Source organism: Natator depressus, chromosome 15 (assembly GCF_965152275.1).
Source record: "Natator depressus isolate rNatDep1 chromosome 15, rNatDep2.hap1, whole genome shotgun sequence".
Classification (NCBI taxonomy): Eukaryota; Metazoa; Chordata; order Testudines; family Cheloniidae; genus Natator; species Natator depressus.
The window spans coordinates 3828338-3851453 of record NC_134248.1 but is presented as its reverse complement, the minus strand read 5'-3'; the positions used below and the strand labels follow the sequence as shown (position 1 = coordinate 3851453).

General features: G+C 63.7%; 1 protein-coding gene across 1 annotated transcript in view; it reads right to left on the bottom strand.

Moving 5' to 3' along the window:
• The window catches only part of SMTN (smoothelin), a 51970-nt gene that overhangs the window by 14585 nt on the left and 14269 nt on the right, over positions 1 to 23116 (bottom strand). The window contains exons 3-12 of the mRNA XM_074972510.1: positions 16933 to 17093; positions 16396 to 16489; positions 14886 to 14964; positions 14682 to 14779; positions 13285 to 13378; positions 12480 to 12817; positions 11715 to 11781; positions 8796 to 8897; positions 7702 to 8382; positions 6781 to 6875 (exon numbers count right to left, since the gene is read on the bottom strand). Coding sequence (XP_074828611.1) covers positions 6781 to 6875; positions 7702 to 8382; positions 8796 to 8897; positions 11715 to 11781; positions 12480 to 12817; positions 13285 to 13378; positions 14682 to 14779; positions 14886 to 14964; positions 16396 to 16489; positions 16933 to 17093 — 1809 coding nt within the window. The remainder of the gene's footprint in view (positions 1 to 6780; positions 6876 to 7701; positions 8383 to 8795; positions 8898 to 11714; positions 11782 to 12479; positions 12818 to 13284; positions 13379 to 14681; positions 14780 to 14885; positions 14965 to 16395; positions 16490 to 16932; positions 17094 to 23116) is intronic.

The window sequence follows — 23116 nt, the reverse complement described above, 5'->3', positions numbered from 1 at the left end:
CAGTGGGGATGTGACAGACAGAGGTCACCCAGCAGGCCAGTGCAGGAACAGGGAACAGAACCCAGGAGTCCTGTCTCCCAGTCCTGGGCTTCTGCCACTGAGCCACATGTGACAAAGCAGGAATATTTCGTAATCTTCTTAGGAGATCTATTTGTGCCTCAGTTTCCCCTATGTGCTAGACTGTCACTAGCATGTGGAAAAGGGCTGCTTGCACTCTGGGCAGGCGAAGAGACAGATATGGGTGTTGCCTAGCTGTTTGGGCCTTAGGTTCAAGTTCAATGGTGCTCTGGAGAATACAACAGCAGATCCAATTACCCAGACGCTGACACCGAGCAAGCAAGGACCCAGAGGCATCTGGACTTCCCCACTTCCCAGCAAGGGGGCTCCCCAGCATTTCCCCAGCTCGGAAACAGGGGTCTGGAGAGGTGTGAGCTGGGGGACAAGCGTTGGCTGCTAGTGGCAGTCAAGGGGCTCTGACCTGGGATTTGGACCAAGGTCAGACGGACGGAGAGCCAGAGTTCACTACAACTTGGCTGGGCGCCCCAGAATGGACGATGTTTTACCCTTCCTTCCTCTGGGCTACCCTAAGGCCGTCCCGTGCTGTGCTCCGAGTGACTAATAAACCTGACTGGCTTGACAACACTGCGAGTATCACTGCACAAGCTGGACGAGGTGCATGCATTCCCCAAGAGCAGACAAGTCCCCCTCGGCTGTCTCAGCAGGACTCGCTGACCAGAGCTGATGGGGTGGAGCAGGGGGGGCTGCAGGCCCAGAGGTCCAGTCGGAGGAGGCGGGGAAGCCACGTGGCTTCCCCTGGAGGAAGTGAGAGACGCCGGGGATCTGGCCCATGGAAGGGTTCCCTCCCAGATGCTGTTCCAAAGCTGGCCCTAGCACCAATCCTGTGGCTCCATGACACCACAGACATCACCCCACACCACCAGAGCCCAGCAGCCTGGTGCAGTCCAGCCTGTGGGGCAGACATGTACTGCTCCTGTGGATGGGCAATTCCTTCCCTACCCTCAGCTCCTGCTCTCTGCCTCACGCGGAACCCTGCAATGGGAACGGTGGAGTCAGGGACAGGGCTACTGTCAAGTTTCATGGCAACCCTAACACAGGCATGAGGGTCCAATCAGCCCATCCAAGATCCGCAGCAGTGAGCATACAGGTCAGACAGCCCAGATACACCCAGAGAGCAACGGCTGCCCGCAGCAGGCAGGCCCCACTGCCCAGTGAGCAGGGGCGCTGCCTGGGTCAGGCGGGTGGGCTGGGAAGCAGGCACCGTGGGGCCGGGGAGGTCAGCGCCCGCCTCTAGCTCCAGCACAGGATTTCCAGGGGGATTAAGAGGCTTATCGGAAAGAGGATCCTGTGCTGGGGATCAGGAGCTGCCCTGGCAACGAGGCAAGCCCAGCCTCTTCTGAACAATCATGTGGTGCCAACTCCTTATCAACACAACCCCCAACGAATGTAGCTCGGGCAGCCGGCCAGGCCCAAAATAGCACCACAAAGGCCTGTGGGCAGGGGCTGAGGTGTCAGCTGTGGGGCTGAGACCACACCTGCTTCGCTCCATTCACACACCCCCAGCAGAGCCTGGGCACCCCGGCGCTGGCCGTCTGAGGGTCCAGCTCTCAGTAGCCCCATTGGAGCAGGGTGCCCCCCATGGCAGGACGGGATGGGGCAGGAGAGCCAGGCAGGCCAACATATACAGCACTGCTGCCCTCTGGCTCCACTTGGACCCAGCCCCCCTGGGCTGGGCATGACGGCCAGCAGCGCGGCCTCTCTCTCTGCCCAGCTGCTTGCTGGGGGTCAGTTCTCTTTGGTTAAAACACCAGGGGACCAAGGGCTGGGATTTCCCACCAGCCCTTGGGGCAGGAGCCGACCAGATGCCGAGGGCCCTTGGCAGGAGGCTGGCCTCTGTGGCCAGGGCTGGTGGTAGGCAGGCAGCGATGGGAGGAACCAACCCTAGGGCAGGGCCTAACGCCTGTTGTCAGCCGGGCCCGCTGGGCTCTGTGCACAGCAGCCCCACTAGCCCTGGCGCTCAGGCAGATTATCCCTGCAGGGGCCACACCCAGATCCAGGCAGCCCCGTGCCTCCCTGCCCAGCAGCCAGGGGAGATCCCGCTCACAGCGACAGCCTCGAGCAGCTCTGACACCGCGCAGTGCCCCAGCACTCGCCGGAGGGCGCAGCTCCCTGGCTGGGCTCGGAGCCGGTGTAAAGAGACCCCAGGCCAGCTGTTCCTGCAAACAAACACGGGCAGGCAACAGCACCCACCACAACAGGCTGCTCCAGATGGCATGTCAGCAATGCAAGGCAGGCGGCCCGGATTGGCTCCGGGTGATGGGAGCCTCGGTTGGCACAGGTCTCCCTCAGCTGTAATCTGCTGCCACAGCCACAGTTAATCCCCCGTGAAAATGCACCTGCCTGGGCCAGCAGCAGCTGGCGCCAGCTCTGGGGCTCCCCCGCAATAGCTTCCCTTTCTCCAGGGGCCAAAGCTCGGGGAAGGGCCGACAGGAGCACAGGGAACTCACCCAGCCAGCTCCACGCTGGCCGCCCGCTCTGGCCCTAGCGGGGGGAGGGGGGGGGTATGCGAGGTGCCGGCACTGGGTACCCAGAGTAGTTTTGCAGCTCAGCCAGCAGGGGCAGGCCAAGGCTTCTGCCCAAGCAACATCTGCCCACCCCTGCCTCCTTCCCCCTTGGCAGGAAGAAGGGACCCAAGACACAGCCAGCCAACGCTGCCCGTGGGACGGGCTCTCGGGGAAGCTGTCCACTCGAGGGAGTGGGCCTGCCACCCTGCCTTCCCCTGCCCAGAGCCCGCACACTCACAAGGCTGTTGCCCCTGGAGAGGTGCACAGACGACTGCCTGCGGGTGCTGGAAAAGGTGGGCGGATGGGCCACGGGGCTGCTGGGCTCCTCGGTGCCTGCAAAGTGGGCACATGGATCTTGTGCCTCCAGGAAGAGGGTGCTGGGGTCTTTCTCCTCCAGATCCTGGGCTCCCAGCCAGAGCGTGAGCACCTCCAGCTGCCGGCCGAGGCGCGCCTGCTCTGCCCGCAGCACCAGGTGCTCCTCCTTCAAGTCGTTGAGGGCGTTGGCCAGGGGCTGCAACTGCTGTAGAGCCTCCTCCAGGCGCCTCTCCGTGGCCAGCTGGAAGGCCTGGAGGTCCAGCCGGATCTCCTCCACCGTCGCGTCCCGGGCATTGTCCAAGCTGGGGAGGTGCACCCCCGGCATGATGCTGGGGGGGGATGGGATGCGGGCACGGCAGGGCCCCTCGCTGCCACACCGCAGGCTCCCGGGGCGAGACACAGTATGGTCAAGGTCCTCTCACTGCCAGCTCCGGGCGGTGGGCTCTGCAAGCTCCCAGCCCTTTATAGGGGCTCTTGGGTGTTGCCCCTCCCCGGGGCTGGGCTTTGTGTTCAGCCCCGCTATTCTTATCGCACAGGCCGGGGCTGGGCAGAGGGGCCGACACAGGAGCCGGGTGGGAAGATGCTGAACTTGGGACAGTTCCCAGAGCAGGCCGGGCAGTGATGGACTCGGGCCAGGTGGCCAAGCCGGGGGGGGCAGGCATTAGGACATGCAGCTGGGCATGTTGCAGTCACTGAGCCTGCTGCCTCCCCACCCCGACGTACAGCATGGGCTCCCCTGAGCTGCCTGCCGGGGTCTAGCCCTCAGCAAACGGGGGAAGGGGTCAATCAAAGGTAGAGCGGGGCTTGGATAGAGCGGCCCAGCCCCTGCCATGCTGCCCCCACGCCTTCACCTCACCACCCCCCATGCTGCCCCCCACCACACTCACCCCCAAATCCCCCAGCCCCAGCCATGCTGCTCCCCACTGCTCCCCTTAACTCCCCCAGACCAGCACCCAGCTGTGCCACTCCCTGCACCCCAGCTACCACAGGCCAGCACTAGTGTCCCCTCCCAACACCCTAAGGAGGGGGAGGCAGGGCCCTCAGCCCTGCAGTTCCTTTGGGGAGGGGCAGACTCCTAGCACCACCCATGCCCATCCAGGCAGTGCTCCCAGCTCCCGTCCTGTGCCCTGACAGGGCCAGCTCCTCACCCCCGCACCAGCGCCGCCGTGTACAGATCTCCCCGGCAGGAGGGGATGCCTCCACCTGGGCCGGCGGTGCCCAGTCTGGGGGCAGAGAGAGCACAATGCAGACAGGAGCTGGCTGCAGGCCCAGGCTAGGCCTCCATGGGCCATAGGGGCAGGATTTCCTCTGGAGCGAGGTAAAAGACACAGTTCCCCAGCGGGGCTGCCTACTCCGCTTGGGAGTCCTCAGTGGGTCCCCGTCTTCACCCTATGCCCTCCCACACCCCACAAAAGGCTCTCCCTCCCTCCACACCCTCCCTCCCCATGGCCTCGGTGTGCACAGCCCAGTGCCAGCGTTGGCAGGGACGCTGTCCCCGTCCCACCCCCACGCCAGGCCTGCTCCACCCACTGGAACCAAACCTCTCTGCCCCACCAGCTGCTGCCCCCTCTCCGGGGGCTCCATGGCAAGCAAGCCAAGCAGGCAGCTCCAGCCCCACCAGCTGACTCTGCTCTGACACCAGCTCGCCTGGGGGGCACTGAGCACCTGGCAGGGCTGGTAAATAAAGCATCAGCCAGGCAGATCAGGTTCCCAGGCAGCGAGCGGCAGCAGGAGTGAAGTGCCCCCCCTCAGCCTGCCCCCTCTAGGGCCCAGGAGCACGCAGCGCCCTCCGCAGGGGCCCCTGGAATAAAGCACCCCCCAGCAGCCACACTGTTCACCCTCTGCATGGGCACCTGAGAGCACAGCCCCCCTGGTCCCCCGCCCAAGTGCCTGCCAGCCCCACAGTGCACTCCATGGCCTTGGCCACCCATACCTGGAAGAGGTCGTGGGCTGCTCCTCCTGCCCCCTCCCCTGCGGACAGCCTCAGCGCACACCTGCCACCTGCACTCTCCCACCGGGCAGACCCAGCTCCCCAGCCCTGTGCCAGCCACGCTAATACCTTAATGAGAGCTGACGGGCCGCAGCCGGGCCACGGGGCCGCGTTAGCTCATTAGTGCGGGAGAAACCACCGGCCCCCCCACGCCCAGCAAGAGCTGTCCCTGCAGAGCGCACGGCTCCCAGAGGTGCTGCCCTCCTCCCCCAACCAGCCCTGTGGATGCCGCTCAATCCTGACCCACAGTCCCCCTCTGCTCCCTCAGGGCAGGGTGCAGGAGCCCCAGGGTTGCATGTGGTGGCTGGGCCAGAGCCCATGTGGCTGCTCCTGCAGGGAGGCCCCCCGAACGTGGCTCCCACGGGGGTCCTGGACGCAGAGTGGCCGAGAGCCGCAGACTCAGTTAGAGGTGCCTCATGTACCCTGGGGAGGGCCGGGCTGGCTCAGCCCCTCCTCCAGCTCCAGGGGCCAGGTGGGACATGACTCTGGTGCTGCACCTCCTGGGGAAAGGGAGATGCAGACACTCCTGCCACAAGGGGGAGCCACCCACAGGGGCACGTGCCAGGCCTGGTGCCATCCTGGGCCCCACGGCCGCTGGACCTCGAACACCACTGCAGCCTGGCCCTGACGCCTTTGTTTTTCCTAAACACTGCAACATGCCTGAGTGCTCAGCATTACCCTACATGGCCAAGAGCGCCAACCATGCCGGGCCAGCTCAGGGCCCAGCCACACGCACCCACCTCCGCCCCTCTCTTCCCACTTGGAGGCACGCGCCTGGCGACACACACCCGCCCCCCACCCTGGGGACACATCCAGCTGCACAGGCCTGTCTCCCCCAGGGGTGTGCGCCCGGCTGCATGTTTCCCTTAGCTGCCTCTGCTCCAAGGGCCACCCCCCCACACACACACACAACCCCCTACCTGGGTCACATGCCCAGTGCACACACCTCCCCCCAGGTGCACGCCTGGCCACACACAGGAATCCCAGCTCCAAGCAGCTGCCTAGGGGCTAGGTGGCCTCTCCCCGACACCAGCCAGCTCTGACCCCTAGAAGGAAGGCGGGGGGGAAGAGGTCCGTTTTCCAGTCCTTCCCAAGAATCCCCCTCCGGGGCCATGATGGGCAGGGTCCGGCACGGGCAGCTTCTTGCTGCACCCAGCGGGGTCTGGGGCAGAGGTACCACCCCGCACTCTGCGGGGCTCTGGGGTCCTGTCCCGTGGCTCATGGGGTCACTTGGCCCCATGTGACCCCAGAGTGAGGCCAGGATCCCCAGAGGGTGTGGGGGATGGGGACACACTCCTCACGCTGGGCTGCCACCCCTCACACAGACCACACCATCACAGAGCTCCTGGAGTAACACTGCTCTGACCTGGCCACCGAGGGGGGCAGCCACAGCAGCTCCCCACCAGGCGCTCGCTGGCCTCAGTTGCAAGCCCCCAAATACACTGGGGGGCTGGGGACAGGCCTGGGCCAATCCCAGCAGGGAGCCACAGGGCCCATGGATCTGATTTCACAGCAGAGCCAGTGGAGGCCCAGGGATTTGTTTCCCTCCCCACCCCCTTCACACAGCCAGAGCCCCACAGTGCCTGGCACCAGCTCTGTGCCCCCTGCTCCCCCGGACCCAGACAGCCAGGGCTGGCAAACTCCTGCAGCTGCCGGCTCAAGGGCCGAAGCATCCTTCCCTTGCGCAGGGCAGGGTGACCGCGCTGTTAAAGCGCCCACCCCCCCAGGTACAGCCTGCACCGCAGGACGTGCCCAGGTGGCACCTGGCATAGAGTGCGGCAGGGCAGGACTCAGAGGCCTGCAGGGGCAGCAGCGCTGGCTGGATCCATAGCCCTGGCGTGCACGCGGTGTGTGTGTGTGGGGGGGAGGGGGGGGGGTGCTGACCCTGCTCACCTTGCTGGCAGTGCTCACCTTGCTGGCAGTGCTGACCCTGCCGGTGCCGGTGCTGCTGATCCGGATGGGCGAGCTCCGCAGCCCCAGGGTCAGCTCTAGGAAGGGAGGGCACAAGAGTAGAGGCTGGCAGCCAGCATCGGCCGCGGCTATCTCAGCACTGCCCCCACCCCCAACAATCGCACTCGCGCCAGCACCCCACGGAACCATACAGGACTCAGATCCGACCCCCCCGCCCCCACCCCACCAGCTGCCGAGCCATAGAGGACACAGCCCCCAGCCCTCTCAGAGCCCATGCAGGATCTGGGCAGAGTCCATTCCCCGAGCACCAGGGCTCACCATGCAGAGTGAAGCTCACCCTAGCTGATGGCACAGCTGGCCTCTGCACAGGGAGGGTCCAGAGTCACAGGGACCCCCCAGCCCTGGCAGGGGACTCCCCAGCAGGGAACCTGCCTCCTCCACAGTGAGGGGAGCCGAGGCGCTCCCCAGCTCTGGGGCAGGACTGGGAGGGATCCCTCCCTGGGGGTTAGGAGCAGAACAGCCAGGGGACCCAGTGCCTGGGGAGCGTCCCACAGCCCTTCGGCTGGAGCCGAGACTCCCTTAGCTGGGACAAGGGGCAGCCAGCCCTGGGGCCATACAGCCCAGCTCCAAGAGCGAGTCAAGGCTCTGTTGATTTCCCGTGAGCCCCACTGATCTGCCTGGGGAGAGGGGGAACTGTGGGGCATCCTAGCGTGGCAGAGGGACCCCAAGTGGGCAGCCAGGCGGGGGCCAGGGCTAGGCTGCACCCCCAAGGGCTGCAGAGCCAGCCCCACCTGGGCATGCTCAGCAGCGGCTGTCCTTTGCTCCCAGCTCTCCCAGGAGCACAGCCGTGAGACCCACACGTCGAGAGCTCAGCCTGGCCGCCGTGGCAGCTGTGGAACCTACCCGCCCGCTGGCTGCCCGGTGCGCCCACGACGCGGCTGCTGACGGGCTGGGCCCTGCCATCCTTGATCTCGATGGTGAAGAGTGTTTTCATGGGGTCCTCGTCCCTGGCGCTGGCCTTGGTGCCGCAGGCAGGAGGCTGGGGCCGGGCTGGGCGGCTGGGCAGAGAGGCAGCGTGCTGGGCGCCAGGCTCCTCTGTGCCGGACGAGCTACCCTCGGCGTTTTCAATGGGCCTCTGGGGGGACGTCAGCAGGCTGTCCTGCGATTGGCCAGCCTGGCTCCTCCCCACAGAGCTGCCCTCCTCTTTAGGGCAGGCTGGGCCCCCGGCAATCGCAGCCTCTGCCTCTGAGGAGGAGGTGCGGCGCTCCACACGACTGCTGGCTGGGGGGCCCCCCGAGCCCTCCTTGGCTCCCCGGAGGGCAGCATGGCCCAGTGGCGCTGGGCTGAGTCCGCACCGGGGACCGCTGGGTAAGTCTGCTGTGCACTGGGCACCGCCCGCCTTTGAGCCCCAGGCACCCTGGGGGTGCAGGAGTTGCTGCTGCAGGACCCAGGAGCCTTTGCCAGGGGTCTCCCACTTCTGGCTGCAGGACCTGGGACCAGGCTGGGCCAGGGAATCCGAGGTGAACTTGCGGACGCGCTCCCGCACCGAGTTGGCTCTCTGGAAGGGCTGCTCCCGTGCGGGCTCTGGAAGGGGAGACAGGAGCCGAGTGAGGACTTGAGCGATTCACCCTCCCGTGGGCACAGAGCCTGACTGGCACTGGTGCGCTTTGCTCGGGAGGGGCTGCGTGGCATCCCCACCCCCAGTTCAGTCAGGTTTCAGGAGGACCTTGCCAGCCCATTACCCCAGGATGGGGAGTGGAGAGGCAGCCTTGCACCAGCTCTCATGTCACCAGGGCAGGTGCCACATCCCGTTGGGCGGCTGTCATGCTCTCTAGAGAAGCCAGGGCTGGGGTTCCTTCCCACTGCACCCCTAGAGCAGCAGCGGGCAGTGTCACAGAGAGCCCCTCCCGGGGGCTGCTCCTGAGGGAAGGATATGGGGCAGACCAAAGGCCAGGGAGCAAGGAGGGCACGCTGGATGCAAGGGGAGAGGGCATTACCTGTGCTGTGGGCCAGGAGCGGGGAGAATGGCGCAGATGGCATGTGGGTGTGGCGGGAGAGATCCTGGCGGGCAGGGGTTCCTGGCACATCATGGGTGGGCGCTGCCAGCCACAGTGTTTGGAAAGGACCAGTCCAAGGTAGCATTTTCAGAGATGCAGAGAGCCCAGTCAAGGAGAGCCATGTTAGAACAGCAGCACCAGGCATCACCTCTGAGCACAGCAACCCGAGGCCCGCCCCACGGCCAGGGCAGCCGGGCCCCCCCGTCACAGAGCCAGGCAAAACCCCCATGGCCGCCCTGCCCCACAGGTACCCAGCCCTCAGCCAGGGGTGAGTTAATCTGGGCCAGCGTAGGCCCACGGCCAGCAGAGGGCACCAGACTGCAGCCCTGCCCCCCAGTTCTGGAGCACACAGAGTCCCCAGGTGGGGCAGCCCGGGGCAGACTCAGGGACAGTGCCCACGTTCCGCCCACCTCCCCCTCCAAGGGCGCTGCCAGGCTGGGGGAACCTGGCCAACTTCCTGCGGAGGCGCCCGAGGAGTGCAGGGTTGGCTGCAGAACCAGCCCCTTTGCACAGACTGCATTCGTGCCCCCACTGCCTGGGCCTCCAATGAGCACCCCGCCTCACCAGCTCGTGGCACCAGTCCTGGGCACTGCCCGGGGAAAGCCCACCTGCAGGGGTAGTAGTGAACGGCTGCCCTGGGAACCTGGCTCCAGGGGTTACACTTGGCCAAACCAGGGCCCCTGCCCCTCCAGAGCACAGAGAACAGCGCTGTGCCGCCAGACACCAGCACCCCCATGCCCTCCTCTGCGACCGGCCGCGCCACACAGACTGGGCTGGGGACTAGTCCAGCAGGCCACGCTGCCAGGGCGCAACCCTGTGGGGAGAGCCAAGGGGAGGGGCTGCCATGGGGTCAGCGGGAGATGTCCCCCTTCCCAGAGCAGCGATCACAGGCGATCTCTTGCTCCATGCGCTGCCCTGGCACTGTCATCCCCAGGGCCCCCTGCTCTCGGGCAGGGACACGGGCACCGCAGCACCTGCCTGGCACCACGCAACAGAGCCAGGCTCACACAGCGGGACGCTGAGCCCACCTCGGCCAGGCCCCAGCCCAGCCAAGGAGTCACCCTCTGTTTGGAGGCCTGGGGGCTTGACCCACCTCCACAGGAGTCCCCATCACAACCATCAGACCCCTCTTGGCCATGGAGAGGGGCCTGCCCTCCCCTGACTGGAGTGAGGCATGGTGTGGTGCCTGTCCCTGCTCTGGGCAGACCCCAGGACTGTAGGTCTCCAGGCCTTCTCCCCGCCCCTCCTGCTCACTCCCTTCGCTCCCGCTGCCAGGGAGTCTGCACCCTACGCCCGGCCTTGCTCAATGCCTGGGGTGCTGTCACCAATGCGCAGGAAGCTCAGGGGTGCTGTCACAGAGATGATCCCCCCGGGAGGGCACTGGAGAAGGGCTATGCACAACGAACCCTGCTCCACCTGTCCTGCAGGGAACTCCAGGCTCATCTCAGCCCCTCCCTGGTCTAGCGGAGACCCTGGCAGGCTGAGTCGGGGGGCTGCCCAGGGCCAGGATCTCAGCTGTTTCCTCCAGCTCCCTGGGCTCCCCAAGCCGCAGCAGCCAGGGCACAATGGGGAGAACCCCTGGAGCTGCCTGGTACAGCAGGCCTGTGCTATGAGTCGAAGCGCAGGGCGGTCCCCCGAGCTGGGAGCCTGGCTCCCCCGCTAGGCCCGCTAAGCCGCCTCCAGCCAGCAGAGCGAGGTGGAGGGCCAGGAGAGCACAGAGTGATGCTGAGCCACCAGCCTTATTGGGCTAAAGAATGTAAAAGGCCGGAGTTTGCTGCACACATGGATTCCCTTTCATGGCCCTGCAGCAGCCCAGCGAGCAGCCAGGGGATGTCAGCAGCACCAGCCCAGCCCACTCCCACATCAACCGGGGCCAGGGGCAGCTGATGAGCAGGGTCAGGGAGGGGCCACAGGCCTGAAACCCCCATCCCGTCCCCAGGGGGCAGGAACGCAGGGGGCACCCCCTCAAGGACTCTCACGCATGGACCAGTCTCCCAAGGCACTGCCGTGTCTGTGCCACCTGCCTTCACTCTGCACCAGGAGTGGTTTGGTTTTGCCAGGGACGCTTGTCCCACCCCAGGAGGCGGGGGGGGCATCCTCCAGCTCGAGCACAGACCTGGCCAGGAGCCCAGAGGTTCGTCACAGAAGGCTCAACTCTTTCAAACAGCCAGACTGGAGCAAGGAGGACACAGGCTGGCCAGGAGCGCCAGCAAGGCCACTCCGCCTCCCCCGGAGGGCAGCACTGAGCTGGGAGCGCACAGCGCCCCCTACTGAACTACCTTGGCACTGCTGCAAGAAAGCCCACAGCTCCGCCCACCCACACCACCCACGTGGAGGGTGGCACCGCTGCAGGGAGCGCTGAGCGACTCTGCAGCCAGCCCAGAGGGAAGCACTGCTGTGGGGCGGGGGGCGTGCAGCATCCCCGAACAAGGCAGTTCATGGCACGGCCACACTGGAAGGGGCACTTCTGTGGGGAAGTTGACAGCACCAAGGGGGAGACTGGCACAGGGGAGCTCCAAGCACCCCCAGCAGAAGCATTGCTGGGTGTCTGCAAAACACCCCCAGAGAGGGGTCCCGCCGATGGAACAAGTCAACATGGCCAGCAGGGAGCTACTGTGGAGAAGCTCGCAGCACCACTGGAGAGGGGGCACTGTTGCAGAGAAGCTCGCAGCCTCGGTGCCCCAGCGTACAAGGAAGCCCCCACTTGGTGCAGGAAGGTCCCTACGCACCCAGTCCATATACACTAGTGATAGCACCATCTACCGGTGCAACTCCCGGCAGGGGCTCCCTGACCACAAGGCCCCAGCCAGGCACAGCAAGTGCTAGGGGGGAGGGGATGGCACCGCGCTTGCTTCTTACCAGCTCGCGTCTTGTTGGCAGCGCTGGCTGGCTTCTCGGGCGCTTGGCTTTTGACACAGGAGCTGACCTGGGGAAAGGGAGAGGAGGAGTGTAGGGTTAGTCCCAGCAACTCCTCAATCTGACAGGTGCCAGATGGTGCTGGTGAGAGGTGCTGGGTAGTGCCTGCCCTGCGCCCCTCTCCTGACTCTGCCCATTCCCCTGCCAATCCAGCCCTGCCCCTCCCACCCCCGGCTCTGCCCACCCCCCTCGATCCCACCACGCAGCTCCCTGCCAATCCAGCTCTGCCTCCCTCCCCTGGCTCTGCCCACCTCCCCTCGATCCCACTGTTCAGCCCCCTGATAATCCAGCCCCAGCTCCACCGATGTGCCTTACTCCTGACCTGCAGCCCCCTGCCATGCCACTCTGGGACCCTGGAGAGGCGAGGGCTGACCTTGCAAGGCACAGGGTAGTTTTGTGTCTCCGATAAATAGGGATGTGTTAAGACCCAGACTCATTTCGCTCACGTCCTGTTTCAGGCCCGGAAAGCGGGTCCCTGTGGCGAGCGGCTACCGGGCTCCCCCCGTGTGCCGCCTAGCGGCCAGCATTGGTAATGCCCGGCTCAGCCCTCCAGTCATGCCTGCCACATACAGCCCGTGGGCTCTGCTAGGGGGAGCGGCAGGCGCCGCACTCTACCCGCCAGCCCGCAGGCCCAGCGGAGAGGGCAGCCACAGCCCGGTCCTGGGCACCGTTCCTCAGGCCCCCCGGGAGGGGCAGCTGTCTTGTTACCTGGCTGCTCTGGCTCCTGTTGCTGGGCAGCCTCTGGCAGGTCTCCTCCGCTGGGCAGCTGTCGCCCGTGGTTGCAGGTGCCTCTTGCTGCTCTGGCTCCCCCTGGCTGCGCTCCCCACTGCCCCCTGCCTCTGGCTGGCCGAACCCCTCGCCGTCCCCCTCCTGTGCGCAAGGGCTGGTCAGGCTCGCGCAGGGCTGCTCTGCCCCTGGGCCGGGCTCAGGGCTCTGGGAGCTGCGCTCCGGGGGATCGGCTCTCTGCTGTGGCTCCAGCTCCGAGGACGAGCAGCAGTGCGGGGGAGGCAGCGGGTCCAGGAGCAGCAGGGTCCCCGAGGCCGGGTCTGCAGGGGAGAGAACCTGCTTCTTATGGGGGAAAGTCCCCCCCACCCTCCTCCACAGCTAAACAGCCCCCACCAGCCCCTCCTGAGTGCGACCCCTACACTGGGGCAAACCCTCTCCCACAGCTCTCTGCCACACACCAACTGCCATGCCCAGTCCCTCTAGGGCAAGACCCCTGCTTAGGACCCAGCAGCAAAAGGGGTGCTGCCCCGACCACACATTGCAGCCTGGGAAAGGGGCTGCTGCCCCAGTCCAATGCTCCCTGCCAGAGAGAGAACAGGCAGGGCCACTGCTCCCAACATAGGGCAGCCCCTACAGGCCACAACCCCATTGGGCAGGGCATGGTGGGGTCCCACTCACCCCATCCCGCTAGGGGAAGAAGGCTGTGGGACGGGACAGACGCGGCACCCCGGGGCAGGACTTTGCCTAGGGAAATTGGGCCCCGGTGGCAGGATTTGCATGGACTTACCCTGGGCATCCGGTTTCTGGGGCTCTCTCCTCTGCTCACTGCGTAGCTCCTGGATCTTAGCCTGGATCCGCTCCCGCTCCTCCAGGTCCTCTGGCTGCGTCCAGGGGACAGGAGAGTGAGCACCAGGACAGCCAGCCAGGCTGCCAGCCCCCACAAGAGGGAGCACCCAGCCGAGGGCCCCTTTCCAGGCTGTCCCTGCCCAGTCCCCAGCACTGGGCGTTTGCGTTAGCCCTGCTTTGACCCTCCCTCTGGAGAGTTCCCAAGTTGCCCCCAGGCGGACCTGAGGCCTGCAGTGGGTAGCCTGCACGACACCTGAATGAAGGCAGAGATGCTGAGAACCTGGCCAGCCCCGAGTCCAAGGGTGGGACATGGGCTTCCCTCGGGGAGGGCTCAGTGCTCCCCACAGCCCGGCCTGCCCTGTGGGCAGGGACATACAGGCCACCCTCTTACACATCTCCTCAGGAGCCTGGAGCAAGCCCTCAGCAGCTTGCCATGCTCCTCTGGGGGGGCAGGTTCGAATCCAGCCCAGGGAGAAAGTGGCTGGAAGTCCCCAGGCAACAGAGAGAGGGCTCAGCCCAGCTCCCACCACCCAAGCCAGCCCTTCTCTCAAAGGGGGGGGGGGGCAAGAACTGAAGAGCCCCAGGAGGCTGATCTCTCAAGTGCTCTCTGCAGGGCTGGCGGGGGCCGGATATCCAGGCAGGACGGGTACGTGGGCAGGCCACTTGGGCAAGGCTGGCCCTGCCCCTGCTGCCCTTATCCGGCAGAAAGGGAGCTCCCGCCAGTCCCCAGCGCTTGGGTCACACAGACAGCGAGCATGCAGAGCAGCTCTCAGGCTAATGCTGGCAGGCCCAGCACCTCGGGCAGGAGCAGAGCAGCTGCAGGGGCAGGCACGGTCCCCCAGCCTCCCACAAGCCCTGGCCAGGCGGAGGAGACTTCAGGCTCAGCTAGTCTCTCCCCACCCCCCACTCCTGCTTTCAGGAAGAAAGCTTCAAGGTCCCCCTGGCACAGATCCCCTTCCCACGTCACTGCCTGGAGCAGCTGTGGGAAAGCCACCTGCCCCAGGGCCAAAGCCCCACCCCCCAGGGCTCAGGGATCGCAGGGTGGGACCGTGGTGATTACCCATGGGGTTGTGGGGTCCCAGGGATGCAAGAGGGAAGAATGGCACCCAGCAACACTGGGCACCCTAGAGGGCACTGAGGATGCGTGGGGGGAAGCCTGGGACAAGATGGAGCCAGCCCAATGCCCAGCACGTGGGGGAGACTGCCCCCAAGTGTAGTGATAGCATCCGGGCGTGGGCACATCCCCCGGCTCACTGCAGAGCCCTGCACTAACACACTGCACAGAACCCTCTGCCCCAGGCTTCCCAGTTCCTGCAAAGCCCCCCGCACCCCACTCACCACAGAGCTGCCCCCGTCCGGGCTCTCCTTCCCCTTGGAGGCCAGGGGCTCAGTTTCCCCTTTCTGGCTGCCGTGGGCTCTCCCTGCCGAGGCTGCAGCTGGAAGGGAGGAAGGAAGGAGCCAATTAACGAGTAGCTGGCTCAGGGCAGCGCCAAGCTAGGCCTGTGCAGGGAGCCAGGGAAGGGGGGTGCGCCAGGGCCGTACCCTCAATCTCCTTGGCCCGCAGCTTACGGATGGCGGCCCGGATCAGCTTGCGCTCCTCGTACTCGCCGGCTCCTCGCAGCTGTGGCAGAAAGGGACACAACATGGGCTCTCACAGCTCCACGGCCGCCCCAGGCTCCTGGCACGATGGGGGAGGGAGCGCCCAGGCTCGGCTGCAGCCCACTCCCACACGGGCCAGGTTGGCTCAGCAGCCGCCAGGAATCCTGTCCAGGCGTATGATCAGCTGGGCACAGTGCAGGTTCCCAGATGACCCTCTGCAGCTGCTCCATGCATGGGCACCAAGCTCGCCCTGCCATACCATGGCCAGGAAGGGAGGGAGCACAGAGCAGGTTACAATGGATGGTTGGGAGCCAGGACTCCTGGGTTCTAGTGACAGCTCTGCCACAATCTCCCCATGGTACTTGGGGAAGGTCTTGCCTCAGTTTCCCCATGGTCAGGGGGTCAGGCGCCACCCCTGGGGAACAGAGCTCCAGACGCTCTCACTGAACGCTGCCTACTGGGTGCAAGAGTGGGAGGTGCAGCGCCTGCTGGGGAGGAGCTCACACTCCAGGCAAACTAGCCGGCAGCCTCTTCCTCCAGCCCACCCCCCCACGCCAGTGGGAGACTAAACCATCTGCATCCTCCTCAGCTCCCACCCACCAGGACACTGGAGCCCCAGACTCAGGTCCCCTTGGCGGGACACCCTCCACTGCCCTGCTCCTTCAGCTCTAGCCCCCAAGAGGCAGACCCCAGAGCATGCTAGTCGACAGCCAGCTCTGCCCACCACGTGGCCATATGCACAGCTCTGCCCACCAGCCATGCCCAGAGGCAGGGGCTGTGGCAGTGGCAGTGGCAGGCCTGGGTCGTGAGAGGTCCCAATCTCACTGCTTCATTGGCACTATGGCAAGTACCCACCGTGCTCCTGGCACCGGGGTCTCCATGCCCGCCGAGCTCTCTGCGCCTTGCCAGCAGCCTGCCTGGCACTGCTCAGGAACTGCCTGGCCACGGCTCCCCTGCACACTGCTCAGACAGGGTAGCTGATGGGAGCGGAAGGCAATGGGACATGGAAGATGTGGGAGCGGAGGAGAGTGAGCAGATGGGGGAGGGCGCTGAGGAGACCGGGGGACCCCTAACCAGAGCGTGCGAGCAGTAGCAAGTGTGCAGCAATGGACCCGCCCCCCGGCCTGTTTTACCAAGGGGAAACTGAGGCACAGAGAGGGGCAAGGACATACTCGCTGTGTGACCTTGGTTCAGGTTAAGGGGCACAGCTGGGAACAGAACCCTGGAGTCCTAGCTCCCCATCTCGTGCTTGCCTGCTCTGATCACAGGAAAGGAGGGGGAGTGGCGGAAAAGCAGCTGAGCTGAAAAGCAGCAGGCACCCTGGCTGGCACCAGATCCTCCCCACTCCATGCCCAGGGCATAGTGCAGACTTTCCTCCAGGAACGGAGCCAGAGCAGGGTCAATCCCTCCCCTAGAGGGCAGCCAGCAGCCCACGCCCTGGAGGGCAACTCACCAGAGCCGTCAGCTCCTCCACGTCCGTGATGGAGTCGAGCTTCCCAGAGAGCAGTGCCAGAGATTTCTGCTGCTCCTCCTCCAGCCGCTGAGACCTGTAGAGAGACAGTCTGACAAGGGGCACGCAGGCTGCTGGCAGGGGGCAAGTGCCCCACCTGGCGCAGGCTGGGGAACGGGGCTGTCCCCCCAGTGCCAGAAATCCAAGTGCACCCTCAGCTTCCTGGTGGTGCACGCAGGGAGGGGCCAAGACAGTATGATGCCAGGATGGGGGCACTTCCCCTAAGCCGAGCTGGAGCTTCTCCTCTGAGAGGACCAGGGGCACACACAGGTCCCACAGCAGGAGGAACAGGTATCCAGGGAGCAGCATTCAGCCAGCACCGAGCTGCCTGCCAGGAGCACTGCCATCCCCACTGGGAGAGGCAAAGACTCTGCTCCATAAACCTGGCCCATTGGGCTCGAGAGGGCAGCTCAGCCCTGCCCACAGGTGTGACAGGGCCCACAGCCCATGCCCCAGCCTGCGCCCTGCCCCTGCACTCACCGCAGCCAGTTCTCCTTGTTCTCCTGCCGGTGGCTGCCGCGCTCCGAGCGGAAGCGCTTGGACGCCAGAGCCTCCTCGTCCCGCTCCAGCTCCTGGCGCCGCAGCTCCCGGATGGCCGAGCGGATCTGGCGCCGCTCAGCAAGGTCCACCGTGGCCTCCAGCTGGGGAGCAGAGCAGAGCGGGGAGGTCACCCAGGGACGGAGAGAGCCTGCTATTCATCCAGCCCCCTTCTCCCAAGGGAGCTGCGCTCAGTGCCACCACCCGCCGTGCCACCCCCGCCTGCACTCAGCACAATGGGGCTGTTTGTGACGCTGTGCGAGCTCCACAGCACCATCACCACACACACGGCCGGGTACTGGCCTCACTAGGCAGCTGTCACGGAGTCCCCGGGCGATGCTCTGGAACTGCTCCCTACAAAGCCAGGCAGGACTCTGGGGAAGTCTCCTCTCTGTGAGCAGACTGTCTCTAGGACACACAGCTCCCACAACTTCCACCTTCCTGGGTCTGACCTCGGAGCATTCAGCATCCTCTGCCCCTCCGTGCGCTTCCCCCAGCGAGTCTGCCCAGGCGGGGTCCTGGGGAAGCCAGAGGGGTCCTGCCCCCCAACTCCGCAGTCAGACGGGACTCTCAGCCAGCCAGTAAAACAGAGGGTTTATTAGACGACAGGGACATGGTCTAAAACAGAGCTTGTAGGTGCAGAGAATGGGACCCCTCAGCCGGGTCCATTTTGGGGGGCAGTGAGCCAGACAACCCTGTCTGCACTTCACTCCATGTCCCCAGCCAGCCCCCAAACTGACTCGCCCTCCAGCCTCTCCTCCTCTGGGCTTTGTCCCTTTCCCGGGCCAGGAGGGCACCCGATTCCTTTGTTCTCCAACCCTTTAGCTCTCACCTTGCAGGGGGGAAGGGCCCAGGCCATCAGTTGCCAGGAAACAGGGTGTCGGCCATTTTCTGTGTCCAGACCCCTGCACACACCTGCCCTCTAGGGCTCTGCAACGATCATACACCCTTATCCCACCACCTAGATACTTAAGAACTGCATAGGGGAAACTGAGGCACCCCCACACTATTCAGAGGAAACATTAAAAACAGTCCCGCTTCGTCACATCTCTCCCCCCTTCAAGACCGAACTGAGCTGGGTCACTTTAGCCGGTGACCTGGGGAAGTTCGAAGCCACCAACGTTCCCATGGATGCCCCAGCATCTCTCCCATTCCTTGGTGGGAGTTACACCAGGCCCTTCCAGTTTTACACCCTTCCAGTTTCACGCCCTCCCTTAGGTCGGGGCTGGTCGATAGCACTCGCATGCCGCATATGGGAAGGTTTATGCGGCCTGTGCCCTTTTGCCACCCCAAAATCCCCAGGGGTTAAACTGGGATCGGGTCTTCTCCCAGCGCTCCAGTCTGGAGGGCTGCAATTCGGGCTCTCTTGGTTAAGATCCCCCATCTTGACCTGGGCCACATAGTGTTCACTTACAGAACTAGCATGGAGACATTCCTTTCTCAACAACCTTGTCTCCCCAACAAGCTGGCCAAACACAGCCACTTGGTTATAGGACTGTTTAACTTTCTTAACAGCTTTCTCTCCATCTGAGACCTTCTCAAAGCTATCCACACTGGATCCTTCAACAGGAAAGTCAGTGGCTTCATTCTCAACAGAAAATTTCTGGCTGTTAGGAACTGAAACTTTCTTGATTAAATCACTTTCACACCCTTCAGTTGCAGTAAACTGCTTGCAAAGACTCTATGAGGATTCCTTTCCCTAGGGCTTTTCCATGCAACAATTCACCCCTCACAGAAATTCTGCTCTTACCCTCTTCACCTAGGGCTTGCTCTAGAGGAACACTTTCCTGAGCAACAACAGACTCTTTCTGGGTCTCCCTTACATCCAGAATTACCTCTGGCCCATCCGGCGGATTCCTACACAATCCCCTTTCAGGCAAACTTACAGACTTCCTAGATAAAAGGTCAGAAGCATTCTCCTTCCCTCTGCCACACACAAGTTCAGGAATCTTTTCCTTCTTGCCACAGGTTTCCACCCCCTCAGTAGGTAACATAATCAAATCACCTTCATGCTCTCCTTGTATCCTGGCTAGGATCTCACCTTGATTAGACAGAGTTCCTCCACCCTTTCCCAACAACACACTAGCAACAGGCAAAATACAAGCACCAGAATTGTCTGGGCTCTGGGGTTTTACATAGACACTAACTGGATGTGACCTAGTTACAGGGCCATTCTCCTGAGCAGACACAAATTTAGGACCCTTCCCTTCCTGGGCTTTAGTTGAATCCAGAACCAACTTTGAGACAACTGCACTACCCTCAACCATCACAGGCGGAAAGGCCCCTTCTGTCTGCTCCACAGACAAAGAAGAGCCGGACACACTTTCTCCTTTACCAGACACTCAGATTGGGATCTCTTTCCCCTGGTCCCAGCACAGAAGGCTGGTCACAGACAACTGCTTGGAGATCAGGGTAGCTCCCTCCATAGGCAAGTCAATACCCCTGACAGACACAGGCACATTTCCTTCACTGTCACACTTCTCCACCCAGCTAACAGGTAAGGTCCAGGGACACTCATCTTCCACTCTCCTCGCCTTCCCACACTGCTGACTAGACAAAGCCATCAGCTCACAAGGCTGCCTATGCTCATCCAAACTTTCCCTACCAAGCACCTTGCCACTCCCCACAGATCCCCTGCCCTGCCTGTGTCTCCCCTCACTCAGCTGGGGTCTCAGCTCCCACTGTGCTCAGCGCTGCCCTTGCTGTCCCAGTGGGGGTAGGCAGCGATCTCGCTGCTTTCCTCATTGCATCAGAGCCAGCTGAGCCCCCTCTCCGGTGTGCAAGGGGGGCGGGGAGCCCCAGGGGTCTGGTTACAGGCAGGCAGGTAGGTAGCCTGAGCCTAGCGGCTCCTCCCCCCTGCCAGCCAGGTCATCTGTATTTTCACTGACCATTTCCCTCTCCACCGATTCGTTCCCTGGATTCAAATTCAAACCCTCGGCAGTTACAGGAGCAGGGCCTGGATCCTGTCCCAAAGAGACACAGTCACCCCACAACAGGGTCTTGCAGCTGGTGCCCTGGAGCACCCCAACGACCAGCCAGCCCGACCCCTCCTGGGTCTGCACAGGAATCTGGGCCATAGGCAGGGCAAGGGGCTTTGTCCCTGGGACCGTCACCCAGCTCACCCAGCCCCTCAGCATCTGAGGCTGCACCACCCAGGGCCTGACAACAGTTCTCTCTGTCCCAGGATCTCGCCACCCCAGGAATGTCTCCCCATTGACCATCACCTTAGGCTCCCACTGGAGGTCCGAGGGGCCTGGCCCCAGGAAACTCCACACAGACATATAGGTTGGGGTCAGGAGTGGGAGCCTGTCCACCTCCCCACCTATCTGGCTGACGGAGTCTATGGCCTTGGGACCCAGCAAGGAAGCTAGACACAAGGGCTTTTCCGCAGGGTCCCCCTCGTTCAAATCGCCAGCTTGCTCAAAGGCAGTGAGGTGGGCATCCACATCCCCCCACTCCTTAACCAGGGGCAGCAATTTAGTCTCGAGGTTCCCTGCGGAACTGGCACCCTGGGGTCGATCCCCACTCACCCCTGGGAGGTCCCCATGCCTCTCCGCTCCCCCACCGCCAGTTCATGCTGCTGCTGCTGCTGCTGCAGCTCTTTCTTGGACTCTCGCTGTCTCTCACAGTCCTCTTGCTCTCTCGGACTCAGCTCCAATCCTGTCCATCTCCGATCCCCCGATGGGGAACCCGATCGTGAAGACCCTCGTCTGGTTGGGGACAGGAATCTTGGGGATGCCTGTTCCCAGATCCTGCTATAGCCCCATTTGGGTCACGAATCTGTTCCTTAGAGTGGTCATCTCCTCCAGCTGCACGATTAATTGTGCCTTGGTGAACTTTCCAATGCGCAACCCTCTCTTTCTGCACCGGGTTACAATGTCCTTCTTAAGGAGACAGTGACAGACTATCACTCCGCTCTTCCCAAGTTGTTGTGGACTCACAGGCCTGTGTGCTCTCAGCTCCCCACAGTTTCCAGGGAGAACCCCTAGTGTGCCAGCCCTTCTTGAGGTCACCACCTCTTTGCCAGGGTCGAGCGGCAGACTCCTCCGCCCCTGGGACCGCTCGCTGCACTCCCCAGGGGAACCCTGTTACCACAAAAGTCCTTCTCTCTCCCAGGGCCAAGCCGCAGGCTCCTCCACCCCTGAGACTGCTCATTGCAGACCCCAGGGGGACCCCATTCTCACTGGTCAAACACTCCCAGGGGTTAACAGTCCCCAGAAACCGCTCCTCTCTGAGCCTTCAGCACGCCTGGTCCTTGTCAATCCCCCTTCGTTTTACTGCTCCCCAGTCACTTACTGCAGGAAGTGCCATCCATGGGGTGCAGTACATACCACCGCTCCCACCAGTAGTCACGGAAACAGGGTGTCGGCCATTCTCTGTGTCCAGACCCCTGCACACACCTGCCCTCTAGGGCTCTGCAATGATCATACACCCTTACCCCACCACCTAGATACTTAAGAACTGCCTAGGGGAAACTGAGGCAACCCCACACTATTCAGAGGAAACATTAAGAACAGTCCCACTTCGTCACACTCCTCTGAAGAGACAGAGATCTGTCCAGGGGGCACAGGTGATGGTTGGAGGGGAAAGAAAATGGATGGCCCAAGGGCTGGGTAAAGGGAGCCTGCGGAGATTTTGATGGGATGGGGTCCCTGATGCACCAGTGCAACTCCCCCCAACCACCGCAGCCCTGCCCCCACAATGCCCCTCCGCTCCCTTCCCACCCTCAGAGTTTGCTCTGCTTCACTGCCTGCAAGGGGGGGGCGGGCCTATCCTGGATGCTGCAGCAGCTGGAGGGAGACGCCGGAGCGGGGAGGGCAGCGTGCCAGGGAGCGGGAGGCTCCATTTCCTGATGTCCCATCTCACAGCAAGCTCTGATCCCCACGTCCCTTCCTTTGGGAGGGCTATTGCTGGGAGCAATGTCCAGCTACCGCCCCCCCACACACACACAGCCAAGGCGGGAGAGCCACACTGGGCTGCCCAGAGAATGGGGGAGCAGGGGGCACAGTGTAGTGACCAACACTGGGCACAGGTTCCTATCAGCAACTAGGCGCCCCAAGGGAGGACCCTGGGGAGAAGCAGCTCCCCCTCGCCTGGGGCAAACAGGGACCCCCTGCTCCATGAGCCAGAGGAGCCTGGTCAGACACTGTCTGCAGCCACCACACCAACCTGCCACAAGACGAGCTCTGACTGCATGCCCAGCAGTGCCAGCCCAGCACTCGGTGAGCACTGGCACACGCCAGCCCAGCAGGTAGGGGAGGGGCAGCACCTTGGATATCAGGTGGGACAGGGAACAGGGCAGAGATTTGGGAGTGGTTGGAGCTGGCGGGGGTGGCTGTGAAGAACCTGGGCTCTGAGCTTCACAGAGCATTCTGGGGGGCAGCGTGCTCAGCTCAGAGACCTCAGCTCCAGCAACCCTCCAAACGCTGGGCAAAACAGAATATCTCCCCCCCCACACACACAGCATAGCCCCCGTCCTCACATGCCACAGGGCTTCAACTGCAGCAAAGTGGCCTCAGCCACCCCACCCCACAGGACACCCTGAGCAGCCTTCCCCAGAATGGCAGCTGACAGGTCTGCAGAGCGCTGCCATGGGCAGCGCCAGTCATGCAGGAGGAAGGGCACCGCGGGCTCCACGCGGGCCCAGTGCCCTGAGCCTGGCTGAAGAGTTGAGGGTGGCTCACTTGCTGAGGCAGCACGCCTGCCTTGCTCTGCACAGGGATCCTTTCCAGGGATCAGCCTGGGACCCCACGGCTGAGCCAGGTGCGAGGAGCCAGGCCCAGGCCTAGCGGGAGTCCAGCGCTCCGGGGGCAGCCCAAAGACCCCTAGCCCCAAGGGGTGGGGACCCAGGAGACCCCAGGAAGCGAGGGCAGGAGCACAGCCAGCTGGGCCCCAAGCAAGCCAGAGTGCCTCACCGACTGCAGTGTGTCAGGGCTGAAGGAGCCACTGGCTCCAGCAGCTATTTCTCATGGAGTTTGTTAAAAATAAATTATTTGACCCAAACCAGCTGCTGTTTGAGATGGAGCCTTTGAGCGTTGGGAGCAGTGGTGCCAGACCCAGCCTGGGCTCCTGCTTCCGCCTCCCCTCCCCCTGAGCGCATGGAGCCACACAAACACTGCAGCCCACT